The sequence below is a fragment of the Petaurus breviceps genome, unplaced genomic scaffold, assembly GCF_028583685.1.
Source record: "Petaurus breviceps papuanus isolate PSGF00001 unplaced genomic scaffold, PetGlider_PUasm1.0 76, whole genome shotgun sequence".
NCBI classification, from domain to species: domain Eukaryota; kingdom Metazoa; phylum Chordata; class Mammalia; order Diprotodontia; family Petauridae; genus Petaurus; species Petaurus breviceps.
Window position 1 is genome coordinate 27,376,737 of NW_027186473.1, and position 18,331 is coordinate 27,395,067.

An 18,331-nucleotide genomic window follows, 5' to 3' on the forward strand; every position below is an offset into this window, starting at 1 on the left:
TATATATATATATATATATATATATATATATATATATATATATATACTTACTTCTCTTTTACTCAACCCAGAAGATCTAAAATTTTATCATCAACAAAGACTTGGAGAAATCACATGGTGGCCATTTCCCATACAGGAAGGAAAGACCAAGAATAAATATTTGTCAAGTGCCTGCTAGGTGCCAGGCACTGTGCTAAATGCTTTTATAAATATTACCTCATTGTATCTTCACAACAACCCTGGGAGGTAGGTGCTGTTATTATCTTGATTTTACAGTTGAGAAAACTAAGGTAATCAGAGGGTTAAGTGACTTGTCCAGGGTCATACAGCTAGTAAATGTCTGAGGTCAGATTTAAACTAAGGTCTTCCTGATTCTAGGCCTTGCATTTTATGTACTGTACATGTCAAAATGTCAAAATGGTCAAATATGAAAAGAGTTTTCAAAAGTTGGATATAAACCATCAAAAATCATGTGGGGGGGGGAAGGGTCCCAATCACTAATAATACAGGGATTGAGAGGAAACAGTATTGGATCTGTGAGTTCATGGGTATAGGGACCATCTGGGTAAAAAACAAAAACAAAAACAATGCAGGTAGGCACTTTCTTTGCAACTCATAATCTTGGAGAACTGCTTTAGCTAAAATGTTAAATGACTTGTCCAGGGTCATATATCCAGCAAGTGTCAAAGGTGGGACTTGAAACCAGGTCTTTCTGGTTTCAAGGCCAGTCATCTAACCACTAATAATGAGAAATATAAATTAAATCAATTCTGTGGTTTCATTTTATACCCAGTAAATTAGAAAATATGATAAGAAACATAAAGAGTGATTATGGGAAGACTTGTACATTAGTTCACTGTTGGGTAATCTCTTTTTGTAAAAACATTCCAGATAGCAAATAAGAACTATGTGAGAAAAGTGAAAAAGCTTTAATCTGGTATTACCACTATTGGGCATGTAACTCAAAGAAGCAGATGGCAAATATGTTCCAAAATATTTATTTAAGCGCTTTTTGGTATAGTAAAAAACTGGAAGCAAAGTGGATACCTATCAATTGACAGAACAGCTGAAACTTTTGTGGTATGTGAATGCCATTAATCCATCAACAAATATTTAATAAGCACCTACTATTTACCAGATACTATAGTGAATTAACGCAAATGTGATAGAATATAATCTTGTCATAAGAAATGTTAAATACCATGAGATCAGAGAAACTTGGGAAGGCATGTAGGAACTGCTACAAGAAAATAAGCAGACCCAAGAGAACATATAAAATGACCAAGATCATACAAAAGAAAATAGGATCGAGCAACAACAGACTCAGATCAATGGAAAGGCCATGTTTGACTACAGAGCTAATAATGAAAAATATCTCCCCATTTTGGATTACAGATGTGGAATGAGTCAAATGCCATCAGACACGGCCTGTGTGTTGGTTTGTCTCGCTCATCTTTACTTTCTTTTTATAAGGGTGTGTTGTCTTGGTAGGAGAGAAGAATTGGAGAGTGATAGCCATGTAAAAATAGCATTACTAAAACACAGATGTTATCCTTCTTTTATAAAGGTTATATTCCCAACCCACCATCAATGGGGCTGGTGATGATAAAAGAATCAATATCTTCAATTTAGAGATGAAAAACTGAGAATTATATGACTTGTGTAAGATCACAAAGCTAATAATTATCAGGGTCAGTATCATAATTAGACCTCTTTCATACATGCTGCCTTTTTCATACAAACTTCTTCTCAGTCTAAACTACCAGACTGATACCTTTGGAAGCTGTTTAATATATTATACTGTATACTTTATTGATCCTCCTAAATTAAAGCAATATTAGAATATTTCATTGGGCTCTCAACTTGTGAGTTGCCTTCTCTTTAATTGTAGTTACATTATTCTATAGCTTGATACTATAAGACATAAATGGGGTGGGACAGCTTAGATATTTCTGATTGGATCTCTGCCCTTTCTTATTCCATTTTATCCTATAACTTTCTCTTGTTACCAACTTATCCATAATGTATTCATAAGTCTTTGAAAAATTATAGATGCAAATTCCTAAACAATGTCTACCTCTAAGGATAAATTTTCTACATGCTCATAAAAATGGATTACCTAGTAACATTCTCAACATACAGTAAAGGCACTGAATTTCTAAGATGGCATTATACATGCTTATTTCAGACACTGATGCATGAAGACCAAGAGTGTGCTAATGATAAATGTTTAACAATTAGCAGTCCAAGAAGAAAAAAGTATGCACAAAACACTTTTAAGATTAATCTGCTTTATTAATGTTTTCCTCCATCACTTTCATAATTCTAGATAGCCAACAAAACAGATAAACCAAAGCCCTGATTTGTAGCATTTGCCAATTTCTGAAGTATGTGTTCACACTGAAAATTTGATAGTCTTGTCCCATGCATCATTAAGAGCTGGCTCCAGCACAAACCTCAGAACATCAGAAGCATAATGAAAAGATCACTGCTCTTTAGGTCAAAAGATCGGAGTTTGAGTACTCCCCATTTTTTAGATTTATGTGTCTAAGACTCAGTTTTTCCATGTATAAAGTGGTGATAGTAATATTCATAATTTATACAAATGTTGTGAGAAAAACACCATGTAGATCTTAAAGCACTATATAAATATAAATTATTTTAATTGTACTTAAGATGAGAATTACAATTGAGTTTTGTTTTCTATATATGAAATATCTTTTTTATTCTTTCTGGCTTTTCAAAATGATAATAGGGAGGTAGCCTATCCATATTTCCACTGAAATAATGCCCTAGTGATATAATCAAACATGGAATCAAATAGTCAAGGTCAAGTTGAGGAAAATCATTCCCTGATTCATTCCCTCCCAAAGAGGAGTCTTCCTGACTCTAGGCCTGGCACTCTACCACTGTGCCATCTAACTGTCCTATAAAGATGTGTAGGTGAAAAAAAAAGGCAGCTAGGTCATACACTGGATGGAGTGTCAGGCCTGGAGTCAGGTAATCTCATCTCTCTGAATTCAAATCAGCCCTTGGACACTTGCTAGCTTTGTGATCCTGGACAAGTCACTTAACCTTATTTGCCTTATTTTCTCATCTGTAAAATGAGCTGGAGGAGGAAATAGCAAACCATTCCAGTATCTTTGCCAAGAAAACCCCAAATGAAGTTACAAAGAGTTGGACATGACTTAAAAACAACTGTACAGCAACAATGGGGGGCAAAAAATCTCACTTGAAATTTTAGATTTTATCAATGCGTTGCCTACACTCTATTTTTCAATGTTTTGCTTGGTCTTGTTTTCATATGCAAGAAAATCCAACTATGTTAGCACCTGGAAAGGGGCATTACTCAACCAGAAACTCACATCTGTTATTAAAACCAGATTTTTCCAAAGTTTATTGTTCAAGACCAAAAAGCTGTCAGGATTGATGTAATCATTGAGTAAAGGCAGCCCTGCCTAGGTAAGAGTGACAAGATGCTTTCTTTTTATTCTCTATGTCTTGCCAGCACAAGGATGTGCCTGGGAGAGGAATTATGACTCTTTTCCCCCACCCAGTATTTTGCAATATATTTCAGAGGGAGATTAATTTGTGGAATGCAAGGAAGGGAAAGTGAAGGTAGTAGTGGGAGGTTGGTGAATCAAAGGGATGATCTAGATCCAATCCTTTTGAAAATATCTTGGAACATCTATTAGCCACAGTAATAGCTCCTTTAAAGCTTTTGTATGTTAAAAATAGTAAATAGGTCATATTGTTTAAGATACACTTGTAAAAAAAAATTGGAAGGAGACTTAATCCTTTTGCTGGACTTCCTGCTCTGACAAGCCCTAGCACCACATCCGCATACTATATTTCTTTATAATACATATAGACAAACTTGATACTTAGTAAGAAGGAAGCTGACCAATTTCCACACAGAAGGAAAAATAGCAAATGGAAATATCTGTTTCTTTCATCCACAAGGCAATGTCACTTGCCTTTTTACTTGTGTATTGTCTAATTTTGTTTTTAGGAATTAGGAATTGCTCATTAGGAAAATGTAATTATAGGAATTGTAATTCAGGAAAAGTAAAATCACCAAACTTGTCAGGGAAAGGAGTGCTATTCAGGCTTTTTGTACCACAAAAGTTGTTATTGTTTTATTTTTACAACCCATGACTCTTGATAATCTGGCTTTTTCATGGTAATCAAAATTTAGAATGTGATGATTAACTACTGAATTCCAACCCAAATATTGTTTCTCCCCTCCCCAATCCAGATTTTCCCTGGGTTGAGAATGAAGAAAGGATTATCATTAACAATCAATCTAATGAATTTCTGCATGAAAGTGAACATTCCGCTTTTACTTTCAGAACACCTCTGCTTATAGCTCCTGGAAGTACCATTATTACCTCTCTAAAGTAATCCAATTTAACTCCTGCATAACCTTTTGCATTCTATCTTTGTGATTTGAAAGTATTGTAACTCATTCTTATTGTTATATAGGTTATAGAATCAATTCCTAATGAAATTCTTAAATCACTATATAGAATATAAACTCCTTCAAGGCAAGGAACATTTTGTTTTTGTCTTTGTCACAGTGTCTGGCACATAGAGAGTGATTAATCAAGCTTGCTGGAGTGGAACGCATTGGATAGAACCTATGCTTAGATGACATTCATGATGGAAAACTTGCCTTCTCATAAGCCACTCTGTGCATCTTGGGTAATCCCTAATTATTAAGAAATTCTTCCTTATATTGAGTTATAGTCCATTTCCCTTATAACTTTTGCTCAATCGGTCCTTGTTTCCCCTTCCAGAAATAAGCAGCTTCAAACTCCCTTGAATTCCCCACACAAGGCAGAGAATTAAACCCATAGTGATAAAGAGTATTTTCTTTTTGATAATTCAGAGTACATATATATATATATACACATATGTGCATACCTATATATACATACGAGTACAAAGACACAACACATAGGGTCCCAAAAGTCTCAGTGCAGCTTTCATCTTTAATATCTAAAGCAGTATTAAGACTTTTAAAGCACCCTGTATTTACACAAGCAAAACTTATTTATATACATACACACATATAACTAAAGTTAATTATGGATTCAGGTAAGGTTATGCTTTGGATAGATTTTCTGGAATGGAAATGGAAGTCATCTTCATTTCATTAGCATTTTCTGAATTTCATAATTTACATTTCTCAGGAAGAAGCCAAAGTCATCAGATATTTTCATATGGCAACACAATCTTCTGACCAAGGCACATGCCAAAGAGATAATTAATTTTAAGAATAAACATGTACAAAAGCTCAATTATTGAACAAATAAACTCATTCTTTTCCCTCCTGCCTCAGGAACTGATTAAATCTTTTAGTTGTGAAATATACACAAGTTTTGAGATGTAAAGAGAGATGAAAATTATAGAGATGAAAATAGCAGGATCACCAAAGTTGATCTCAGAGACCATTCTAGTTCAACTCATATTTTAAAGAAATCCCTTTTATAATAACCCAATCAATGCTCATCTAGCCCCTGCTTAGAAGTCACCTTAGAGATTTTTTAGTCTAACCCTCTCATTTTACAAGAAAGGAATCTTTCAGGCCAGGGATGTTGAATGCCTTGCCCATTGTCACACTGTTAGTAGTAGTGGCAACACCAGGCTTTGTTACTTAAAATCCTGTGGTCTTTAATTCTCTGCATCCCAGAAGGGCATAAACCAAGAGAGGACGCCTTTCACCACGGGCCCTTTTAACCAATGGAACAGATTTCTGTCCTGCACGTTAGGAATGTGGTTAAGTACATTTAATAGAATCAGAGAAGGGGTACCTAAGATTCCAGCACTGTTCTATGATAATGTTTCATAAGATTTTTTTTAAAAGATGCAATGATCATGGTACAGAACGAAAAAAAAAAAACAACCCAAAACCATTGGCTGTAGAGTCAGAGGACCTGAATTCAAATGGAATGCTTAGTATATGTGTGGCATTTGGGCAAATCCCTTGAGCTCTCTGGTCCTCAGTTCCCTTGTCTGTACAATGAAGGGGTTGGGTTATATGACACCTAAGGTCCTTTCCAGCTCTAGATCTGTGATCTGTGATCTATGATCTATGGTCATTGTATGGTGGACAGATTACTAATGATTGGGATTTGAAAGTTCTATAATCTAGTTCTAAGCTATACCACTAACCACGTTAGTATAAAATGAAAGACTTGATCCAGCTCTATGGAGCAATTTAGCTCTGAATTTCTGGGATTTTAGAGATTTTACTTAAATCTATTGATGCCCTCCTCTAATATTCCCTCACACCATAGAGACCATCCTCAGTTGCAGAAAACCTTGTTAGTATATAGATTCTGGCAGGTCCTAGTGAGCTAGAGACTCTTTAATAGAGGTCTGGTGATTTTTACCTTGGCCTTCTAGCTAATCCAGATTATTTCAAGACAAAACTCAAATCCTCCTTTCTACAGGAGGCCTTTCCCAGTAGTCTCATCCACTCTCCTTTCCAAGCTTTCCTCTTTCTTCCCATTTACACTCTATGTATCTTGCATATACAGAGCTGTTTGCTTATTGTCTCCCCCATTGGAGTGTTATCGCCTTGAGGGCAAGGACCATTTTTGCCTTTCTTTATATTCTCATCTATTAGCTTAGTGCCCAGCACATAGTAAGCACTTAATAAATATTTGTTGATTGAATGACTGATCATGATCCCAGGACCAGCCTCAGTATTTTGGAGATGCCCATCAAGTGGCAAAGCCAATCACCTGGTTGACCACAGGGTAATCAATGTTTTGATCACAGCAGTTCTTAAGGATCATCTAACAATCTGCAGTGAGGAATATCCAGACTGATGAAATCCCAGAGCTTTGAAGGAACGAAGTATAGATTTCACTTTTTAGACAGAATGCTCCCATAGAGCAAGGGAAGCGATAGAGACAAGGCTAGGGACTAGCTATCCCTTGACTAGTTATGGGAGCTCTCAGTTATCAATCTACAAGCATTTATGAAGTGTCTACTATACATTGTGTGAGACCCTGAGGACATAAATAGAAAACATTTTGTATAAAATGTAAATTCTATACTTTAATCCTAACATGTTATACTCTAACACAGAATTATTTTGTACTGGGCAGAAGGCTTTGGAGGATCATTTACTAGCTGTTCCTGCCTTCCCCTTTTATTGGAAAAATCTAAACAAAACTTTCTTCTGCAGCATTTTCCTTCAGCCACTGGTGGCATCAGCAATATTCATCCTGTCTCAAGCTTAAGATGCAGATACCCTAAATATGTGAAAGCAATGTAATGAACACCTCTAAGGAATCTTTCTCAATTTGGCAACTATTTGTCTAATACTTGCTCCATGCTCAGAATTCTATTAGCACTGTCAAGGATATGGAAGAAATAGAAAAAATATTTAAAAATCCAAAATCACTAAATAGTATATAATTAAGTACAAAATCAGGGATGCTCTATAGACAATGCCTGTGATAGGAAATTATAGGTCAGAGAAATATAAATGTTGATTTCAATTACTCTCATTATTAATAGCAAAAATTAACATAATTATATTAAAATGTTTATATTAAATTATAATAAATTAAATTCTATATTAATTACAATATTAAGCTGATGACATTCTATGAGTAATTATTTTGGATTTTTAATGATATTTATGTAGGTTAGATAGGTCTGGGAAGGCTTTACAGTCAGAAATATGACTTGAGTTGGCTCCATAAGAATAGTAAGGTGTTAAGGGGATGGAACAGAGGTTGGGAGAGAAGCTAGAGAGAAGGGATAGAAGTAGGAATGAATATGCATAGAGTAATAGTAGAGGAGAGAGAAAGGAGATAAAGAAGATTGGCTTAACTCTAGTGGGTAAAAAAGTGATAGAGAAAAAGGAGAAGGGCAGACCAGGATGGTTAGCTGGATAAAATTTGTGCAGAGTCCGCAATGGCAGGAAAAGAAATTTTGTCCTTATACTTCTTGGGAAACCTTTGAAGGCATGTGAGTAGGAGAGCAGTAAGATGAAAGAAGGGCTTTGGGAAGATGAATGTGACTTCGGTGAACATGATACATTAGAATGGGAGATTCTTTTGGGGAGCAAGCCAAAGGGGAAACCAATGTACTAAGATAGGAATCATATGAGAAGAACCTAAGATTTTGGTAATTGTGATAGTATGAGACAGACATGAGAAAAAAAATCAAGGAGACTAGGTAATTAACTACTATTGTTGCTTAAGATCAGGCATGAGTCAGGTATAATATTTATGTTTTGATCTTTTCATGACGAGGAGAATGATGGCACTCAGTGGAAATAAGGAAGTTAGGAGCAAAAGCCCATTTTGCAGGGAAGAAGATTAATTCAGTTTGGGCATATTGAACTCAAGGTGATCTGCAAGTGAAAATGTCAATGAGGCAATTGAAAACCCAGGACTGGAACTCACTTAGCTTCATGGGCCTCCTTACTTTTTGCCTCTGGAAAATGAGGGATTTGAAATAAATAGTTTTTGAGTATCCTTCTAGCTCTATATCAATGAACCCAGGATATTATGAATTCAGATAAAGAAGGAATTGGAGTGAAAATAAGGAATTTTGAAATCAACTGTGTAAAACTTCTGATTGAAACGGTTTTTTTTTTCCAAAAGGAAAGGTATAAAGAGAAAACTCTAGAATGGCAGAATATTAAAGCATTAAGAGACTTAAGAGATCACCTTTTCTAGTCCTCCCATTTTATAGATGAGTAGAATGAACCTCAAGATATTAAGTGACAAGCCTGTTGTGTGGTCATGTACTGGGTTAGAAGTTATGTCTCTACTAGAAAGAGCTTCCCAGTCCTTTGGAGACTGAGCTTGATTTTAGTTGAAATATTTATTAAAGGGGTTGCTAGTTCAAATCTGGCCTCAGACACAACACAAAAACTAGCCTTGTGACCTTGGGCAAGTTACTTAACCCCAATTGCCCTACCTTCCCCCCCCAAAAAAAAGCAAAAAAAGAGAGAAATATTTATTAAATCCATGCTTTTTCCTTTCTAAGCTATTTTTTCATTTTAATTGTAATTTATTTACTAGATTTCATCTTTTCTCCAGAATGTCACTTCATCATTGCTTTTTCTCCCTCCCATGACTGTCACCATCACCCTGCTTATTAATGTCATCACTTGTTTATTCCCTATCAAGTTCAACTATAGTTCATGTTTCTAAGGATGAGTCCCTAAACTTTCCTAACTCTGGGCCTTCAAATTAATCTCGCAAGCCTTCAACTCCACCTAAACTTCTTTCCTTCATACTTTATGCTTTACCCTTAACTCCACACCCTACCTTCACTTGTCTGCTTCCTGTAACCATTTGTGAATGCACATTTTAAGTTTTATTTTGTTCTCCATATCTCTTCAGAAATGCATTTCTTTGGAATCCATTCACATAACTTTACTGGGTCATATATTTTTAATATTTAACTTGCTTTACTCTTAAATCTTAGATTAGGAAACTGGAGTCGTATTTGGGAACAAAATGTTCACAGGAACAGAAGCTGTAGAGGCCACAGAGCCTAGCCCAGGCCTGAGCAAGAATCTCACCAACCACAGTACTGACAAGTGGCTATCAACCCTTTTCTTAGCTACCTCTTCTTTTGACATATTTTCATTGACAGAGTTTGTTTTCACATCACCTACATTTCACCTTAGGTTTCCTTTCCCTTCTTTCTTCCAAAGAGCCATTTCTTAGAAGAAATAATTTTTTTTAAAGGAAGAGAAAATATGTTCTGTAAACTAATCAGTTCCTTGGGAAAAAAAATCTGACAGAACACAATGTTTCATATTTGTGCCAAGCTCCCCTACCACCTCTGCAAAGGAATTGGGAGGGAAGTCCTCTTATAGTACTTTTTAGAGCTTCTTTATCATTTCATAGCAGTTGCTTTCTGTTGTGTCCTGGTGTGTTTATTTAATTTACATTGTTATTGTCATTGTGTATGTTGTTACCCCAGCTCTGCTTACTTCCAGTTGCATTAATTCATGTAAATATTCCCATACTTCCCTTTAGTTATATTTGTCATTTCTTATAGCACAGGATCATTGCATTACATTCACTTCTTTATATCTAAATCACTTACACATTTTGAACTTATCTTGGTATGTGGGGAAATAATTCACTATTTGACCCTTACTCTTTACATTGCATCATGCTGCCTCCTCTATGTAAATGTTGTATTCTTCCTATATTATACAAGCCCCTGGAGGTCATGGACTATTTAATTTATTATCTTTATGTCTCTAACTTCTAAGGCAACCCTTGTACATAGAAGGAGCTTAATAAGTGTCTGTTGAATTAAATTCCTGACTCTAGATGCATCAGTGTATCAACCATACCACACTAACTCTCAGCATAATAATGGCATAAATATAAAACAGATTTCATTGGTTGAGAATCACATAGCTAGGAACCTGTGTTTGGAAGCTCATGACACAGTTTAATTTGAAATTCACTTTGGAAACAATGTGAATGGAACAACGACAACAAAATCAGTAGTAACATATCCCAAAGAGAATCACAAGGGAATGACCCTCCTAACAACAGCCTGGCTATGTTCTCAATTACAGTTTCTCAATGAACTTTTCCCCACCCAAAGACAAAGGGTCACGTCTGGGACAAAATTAGTGGATCTAGGCTGTCTTCCTTCTTCCAATTTCCATGCTCCTCTGTCTTCTTCCAATAATCAGTCTCTTCAGTCACCTAGAACCATCATATAACCCTTAACAATACCTATGGAATCATATGGAAACCTGTCTTCTTCTGTAGCTCCCTTTCTTCTGGGTCCCTTTTTATGTCCACAGAGCTGAAACTAGCAAGTAACCACTGGGGATTTGTACCAGAACACCAAAAAGGGGGAGGAGTCTGTGCTTCTGTCTTTGGAGGCATGGATTTCTGGGTTATATCTTTCTTTTTATAGAAATCACACCAAGGGGGTGCCCAGCAATTGGGGAATGGCTAAACAAGTTGTGGTATATGAATGTAATGGAATACTATTGTGCTATAAGAAACGAGGAGCAGATGGACTTTGCAATAACCTGGAGAGAATGGTATAAACTGATGCTGAGTGAGGAGAGTAGAGCCAGGAGAACTTCGTACACAATTACAGACACATCATATGTGTGACGACTAACATTGATAGACTGGGCTCCTCTCAGCAAAGCCAGGTTCTAAGACAACTCCAAAAGGCTCGAGATGGAAAGGGCTAGTCACATCCAGGGAAAGAGCTACAGAGTCTGAATTTAGATTGAAGCAAACTACTTGCTCCCTCTCTTTTTTTGTTTTGTTTTGTTTCTTCTTTCTCATTGTTCACTCCATTGGTTATATCCTTCTTTACAACCTGACTAATGTTTAATGTGAAGGTATTTGTAGAGCCTATATTTGACTGCATGCAACCATGGGGGGAGGAGGGAGGAGAGGGAGGAGGAGAAAATTTGAAACTCAAGGGACTGTGGAACTGAATGTTGTAAACTAAAAGTAAATAAATAAATTAAAAAAAAAATCACACCAGGAAAAGCAGGGGTGGCAACAGACAATGAAGTACCAAGGATCAGCACAGAGAAGGAATATACTCCCTCCTACATGCCACCCTTTGAGGATCACTATCATGCTCCTTTCCAAGCCCACCTTACTACAGTGCCATTACTGTGCCCAAAAGGGAAAGATCTAGTGTACACCACTTGGTGTAGAGATTTGAGCCATATAGGATGCTCTGTGTTCATAGATATAATCACTAGCCTCCAGACATCTATACCGGGGTCTCTTTTTTCTCTAACAACTCAACTTAATTTACCCTAGGTGCCGTAATTCCAAAGTATGGCTTTATCTATGTCCCCAAATTGAAAATTACTTGTCATCTATACCTGCTAGATAATCTGGCATTTCCATTCTTCTTGAAAATGTTGACTACTGATGACTATTAACACGTCTCCCAGGGATATTATACTTTTTTAATAAGGAACACTTAGAAAAATACACTAACCCAAAGAAACAAATCTCTACTGGAGGGAATCTCAAATATTATTACAATGTGAGGAAAGGGAGATTTTTTTTTTTGAAAGGGTGTCTTGTGATGTTTCTCCAACCGACATAGGAGCCTGACCTACCCACTTTTGTCTCTCTCCAAAACCTACAGAAAGTCTCTCTGTCTCTCTTTGTCTCCCTTTCTCCCCTTCTCTTTATGTCTCTCTCTCTGTCTCTCTCTGTCTCTCTGTCTCTCTCTGTCTCTGTCTCTCTCTGTCTCTGCCTCTGTCACTCTCTCTCTGTCTCTGTCTCGCTCTGTCTCTGTCTCTCTGTTTCTCTCTCTGTCTCTCTCTCTCTCTGTCTCTCTATCGCTCTGTCTCTCTCTCTCTGTCTCTCTTTCTCTCTCTCTCCACACACAAGTTTTTGTGGATATTGTTCAGCCAAAGGGAGAACACACCCATCCCTTAGTGAACGTGGTTTGTGAATGCTCTTTGGCTAAACTTCTCTCTTACGTATACACTTTCTCCAGCTTACAGTAATGCTCCAACTGAATTGAAGGACTCATCTTTAAATGAACTTCAAACACTCTTCCATGGATCTTTATAGTTATCCAATCTTTAGCTTCTTCCTATCTGCTGGTTCCTTCTCTGCTCTGCATTCCTGGATCGCATGTCCTTATTATTACCGTCACCATTTTCTGCCCTGCCTCTGCTGCAGTTGCTGCTGCTCCAGCCTCTAAAATGGATTACATTTCTAGGGAGAGCCAAGTTGCCAAGTTAATTTTCTGGACCTTGTGTTCTCATCTTCGTGCTGGCTGTTTTCTAGTCTGTCACCCTGTGGAGGCTCTTCCCTCCCCGACGTCTACCTGTTACACTGAGAACCAACACTACTACAACTGCTAGAAAGGGTATGTTATGAGTTTGCTCTATGGTTTCATGCACTACCTTTGTGACTTCCCAGACCATGATTATATTCTCTAGCCACCTATATGCTATTCCCCTACATGTGTTACTTTTCCCATTAAAATGTGATCTCCTTGATGGCAGGAACTGTCTTTTTTTTTCATTTGCCTTTCCAGTTGTGGAGGAATAGGTAGCTACCTTTGAAGCCAGAAACATCTGGATTCAAGTCAGGCCTCTGACACATATTGTCTATATAATCCTGGACAAGTCACATCCTCTCAGAGGTCTAGGCAACTCTCTAAGGCTGTAAATTGAAGAAAAAGTGCCCACCCTCATTGGTAGCAGTTGTCACCCTCTAGTTGTGGAGGGAGTTTCTTGATTGAGGAGTTCCCTATGTCAATGAAATCACGGATTCATTCTCTGTACCCTGTCCTTTTCCCCATATCTGCCATAATACTTCTCAACCTACCTGCTACATTTGACATGCACCTTTTCCTCCTGAATGCTCTCTACTCTGGACTTCTATTCTGTTTAGACCCATAACTGTCTGAACCCTCCTTCTCAGTCTCCTTTACTACCTTATCATCTTTATCATGTTCTCTAATGATGGGTATTCTCAAAGGCTCTCTCCTAGGATCTCATCTTCTTTTACTATTCTCCATCTCTTAGGGACCTTATCAGTTTTCATGTATTTAATTTTCAATTTTCTGCAGATGTTATTTAGATGTATAAATCCAGTTATATTTCTCTCCTGTTTCAGTCCCACATTAACAACTGCCTACTAGTTAGTTCTAACTCTAATTCCATTTTTAAGCCTAGTTCTGTTTCTAACTGTAATTCCAACTCTAATCCTAACACTAACTTTCAAATCCTAGGTCTTTTTCTAACTCTAATTTCATTTCCATTCCCAAATATTCTAGAGACATATCAAATTAAAATGTCTCATTATCTTTCCCCAAAAAACCCATATTTCTTCCAAACTTCCCTATTTCTGTCCAAGGTATCACCATTTTTTGAGTCTCCCAGTATCATAGCCTTGATATTATCTCCAACTTCTCTCTTTCCTTCACCCCATAAATAGAATTCATTGGGAAATCTTTCCATTTATTTCTCATTTCTCACCTATTCACACAGACAGTATTATAGTTTAGGCCCTCATCAGCTTTTGACTAGATAATTTCAATGGTCTTCTAAGTGGTCTCCCTTACTTAAGCCTCTCCCCACATGAGTCCATTCCCCATATAGCTGCCAAGATGATATGACTTAAGCAAAGATCTAACTCAATAAACTCCATTGTTGCTACTTAGTCATTTTCAGTCAAATCAGATTCTTCATGACCCCATTTGTGGCTTTCTTGGCAGAGATACTAGAGTGGTTTACCATTTTCTTTTCCAGTTCATTTTACACTTGAGAAAACTAAAGAAACAGGCCACACTTAGACTCAGGAAGATGAATTTTCCTGACTCCAGACCCAGCACTCTGTCCACTGTGCCACCTATCTGCACCTTCAATAAACTCCAGTGTCTCCCTAATGTAGCTAGGATAGTATATATGTGTGTGTGTGTGTGTATGTACATATAAAAATATATAAATATATTCAATAAATATGAAAATATATAAATATATATATTCTTCTGTTTAGACTTTAAAACCTTTCATTACCTGTCCCCAACCTATCTTTCTAGCCTTAATACATTGTTCCCCCTACCAAACCATAATCCAACCAAACCAGCCTCCTTCTAACCTTTATAATTGCATTCTGGTTTCTCCATGACTTTGGACTGGCTGTCTGGCCATACCTAAAATCCACTCCCTCCTCACATCTATTTTTAGGCTCCCTCTCTTCCTTTAGGATGAAGTTCAAGGCCACCTTCTCCATGAAATCTTTTCCTGATCTCACCCACTGCTAGTTCCCTCTAGTGAGTTGGAACCAGCTCACTTGCTAGTAAGTTGGAGCCAACTCTCGAGAGCCAACTGTTAGATTTTCATTGTGAGCATTTACACTTTATAAATTGACAAATACTCTAAATCAGGGCTTGATTTATCATTTTGTTGCTTTTCTAGACTTAAGATAATGATGGAGAAAATGTTAATAAAGCAGTTTAAACTTGAAAACATGTCAGGGATACATTTTTTCTCAGATAGCCAATTGTTAAATATTTAACAACACACCACTGTCTCCCTCCTAGTCTTGTATTTTATCTGCGTTTATTCTCTTTGTTTATATGTAAATGTATCTCTCTCTGTAGATATATATATATGTATATATATACATATAAAACACATATACACCATATATCTCTTTCCGTAGAATGTAAAATTCTTGTGAACTAAGATAGTTTTCTTTATATTTATATCTGTATCTCCAGCAACTAGCACAGTGTTTGACACATAGTAGTCATTTAATCAATGTCCTTTATCTAACATTCATTTTCTTGGCTTGCATTTTGAAGAACGGTAAGTGTTTATTCCAAAACTCAATAGCATAGAAGACACAATGTGGTATAGTGGCTAGATAACCAATCTTAGAGAAAAGAAGACTTGGGTTCAGATCCTGCTGCTAATCCAGCATAGTTATATAACCCTTGTCAAGTCATTTAGCCTCTTAATGACCCCAGAACACTCTCTAACTTAGACTACAAGTTTCAAAATCGTTGCCCAACTGCACTGATAGAGGTAGTTTCCTCAACAGGAATTTGCTGTATCACTAAAATTGCTATTCTAGAGTCCCCTCCCTCACCCAAAAAACCCACCCTAAAATAAAGCATAGCATTAAACAATCAACTCATTTGTAATCAAATCTTAATTTTTTTTTCATTATACTTAACTCAGTTATAACTCACTCCATGTAATGGTGGAAGCTCAGAAATAACTATTGTTACATTCCAGATAATATCAAAAATTTCTGGCTTAATGACTATCACTGATGCTAAGAAAAGCAATGTTGCATAATGTAGAGCTAGAGAGCCAGCCTTTGAGTCAGGAAGACTTGGGTTTAATCTCTGCCTCTTACATATAATACCTGTCACCACAGACAAGTCATTACCTTCTAATTGCCCCTAGGCAACTTTCAAAGACTATTAACTGAAGAATTACTGATTTACATACCAGGACTTCCTTATTACCAGTGAAATTATAGGTTTCTTCCACAGAATCACAAGATTTGGAAATTAAAAAGGACCTCAGCAGCTGTGTAATCCAACTCATATAGGAAAGGAAGACCCACTATACGATACCCAACAAGTGGTGGTCTAGACTCAGCTTGAAGATTTCCAAGGAGAGGGAACCTATCATTCCTTTCCTTTCCCACCACTCCCCTCCCTCACAAAAGATTATACTTTTAAATGCTATTGTAGTCTTCTCATTTTTAAAGTTTGTTCACCTACAGGAAAAGACAGGGTGACAGATTGAAACAGTGGAAAATAGGGTTGAAAAGCTCAAAGTATGTAAATGAAGGCATTTTGCCCATAGAAGGTAAAAAAAAAGTTAGGAAATTGCAAGGTATAAAGAGTATTATATTATCTCACATTTAAATTGCAAGATAGGTAAGTTTTCTCTGTTTCTTCCAAAAGTCACTTATCAATGACATTTGCATTCATGGTATGCCAGCTTGCTATCATTTCCTAAGCTAAGCAATTTTCATTCTCTGTGATACCCCCCAAACCACCTACTTAAAAACTACAGGCACCAGGGCAATCAGATGATGACAGTAGCGAGATGGGAAATCCTAAATAGTGTGAGAAAACTACTACTTGACACTAAATTAGATTGGTTTATTGTACCAGTCTGGGAGGTGGGGAAGGGAGACATTCTTCCTAATCCTACTTATGTCAAATAGTAGACAGGCAAATCACTTACCTATACATCGTGTACTGATGATTCTGGTGATGATAAAGATAAGAGGACCTCCTGTGTTGCTGTTCCCCTGATCAGTGGTTCAAAGGCTAATGTACTAACTCCAGGGAGAGTTAGGGTTTTATGGGTTGTGAGAAAATGCAAAGAGTAATTAAGATGGAACTTGTCTGACAGGTGTGGATGACAGCAGTTATTCTCTCTGGTTTTAAGGAAGGAATGAAAAAATGTCTTTGAGTTGGTTATTTAGGAAAAAACAAAAGCCCAAACTTGGATTGGGCATCTCAGAGGTACACCCAAAATGCACCACCACAGATTGATGAATCAGAATTCTGACTCAGGTCAACCAATTCCTCACAAAGTGCAACTCCTCCTTGGTTGAAACCAACTGTAACCAGTTCTAGAACTCTTTGTCAGATGATTTCCACATTAATCTGGAAAAATTTCTAAGATCCTCTCTGTAGTTTGTATTTAGAACTGAGTTTGGTATATAGAGAGCAGGGAATCTCAGCTGTATCCCAGTAATACAAAGGAACCAGAATTGGAGCTTTTATTTAGTCAATTGGAGAAATGGGTGGTGACTTCAGATGTTTCTACAAAGTAGAGGTAATGAGGTTTTTCTATGTGATATCATAGGACCTTGAAGAAAATTATTCACAGGGGTATTTTGTCTTACTGACAACACAGATTCAGATAATTAGCAAGCATAGCTATTTTTTCTAGGGTCTGGGCCTCTCAGTTTATATTAGTTCCTCTTTTTCTTTGACAATGTTCATGCCTTCACTACTAGGGTTAAAAGGAAAAAAAAAAACTTTGATGTAAGCACTATGGCAAAGTCAGAAGATTGGGAAGCCAGTATTCTTCCTGGAATGGGTGGGATTTTAGTTTGAGCTCTGACACTTACTTCCTAGTGCTATGTGTATGGAGTTGTCATGACTTGTCCAACACTGAGATTTCTTATAAAATGAGGATCACAATACTTACATCACAAGGTCATTGTAAAGAAAGCACTTTATAAACATTAAGGCACCTTAAGGAGCCTTAGACAACTTTGCTCAGTGCCCATTCCAACTATCATTCTTTTCCTTTCTTAGATTCAAAGGAGTTGAAAGTAGGGAAATAAAAGGGAGCAAAAGGAAGGAAGAAAAAAAGGAAAGAAGGAAGAATGTGCACAATCTAGAAATCAGGGGGAAATCAGACATTAGAGAAGAGAGAAGTTGTCCTTGGCAAGCAGAAAGGCTATCTCATTATCATAGACTGGAGAGAAGTAGGGATTGACATCAGAGGAATGTGAGATGAGGAGAAGATGGAGTTTGTTGTGAATGCCCTCAATTTTTTTCCTTGAGAAGTATGAGGCATGGTACCAAGCTGAGAGGGTGGGGAAGAGGTGGCATTTGTTGGTTTTGAGAAATTTTAGTCATATCTGACTCTTCATGATCCTATTTGAGGTTTTATTGGCAGAGATACTGGCATGGTTTGCTCTTTCTTCTCTAACTCATTTTACAGATGAGGAGACTAAGACAAACAGGGTTAAGTGACCTCCTCAGGGTCACACAGTTAGTGTCTAAAGTCACATTTGAACTCAGGGACATGAGTCTTCCT

General features: G+C 37.0%; 1 protein-coding gene across 2 annotated transcripts in view; it reads right to left on the minus strand.

Annotated features, from left to right (window-relative positions):
• LOC138175058 (transmembrane protease serine 11B-like protein) overlaps nt 1-16,960 on the minus strand; it is a 41,598-nt gene extending 24,638 nt beyond the window's left edge. Inside the window, exon 1 of one of the 2 annotated variants that reach the window (XM_069105340.1) lies at nt 16,736-16,960. Coding sequence is in view for 1 of the 2 variants with exons in the window: in XM_069105338.1 (XP_068961439.1) it covers nt 16,736-16,743 (8 nt within the window). In the remaining variant the exon portion in view is untranslated. The remainder of the gene's footprint in view (nt 1-16,735) is intronic. The other variant, XM_069105338.1, reaches the window with a different exon arrangement.
• Nucleotides 16,961-18,331: the final 1,371 nt, after the last annotated feature.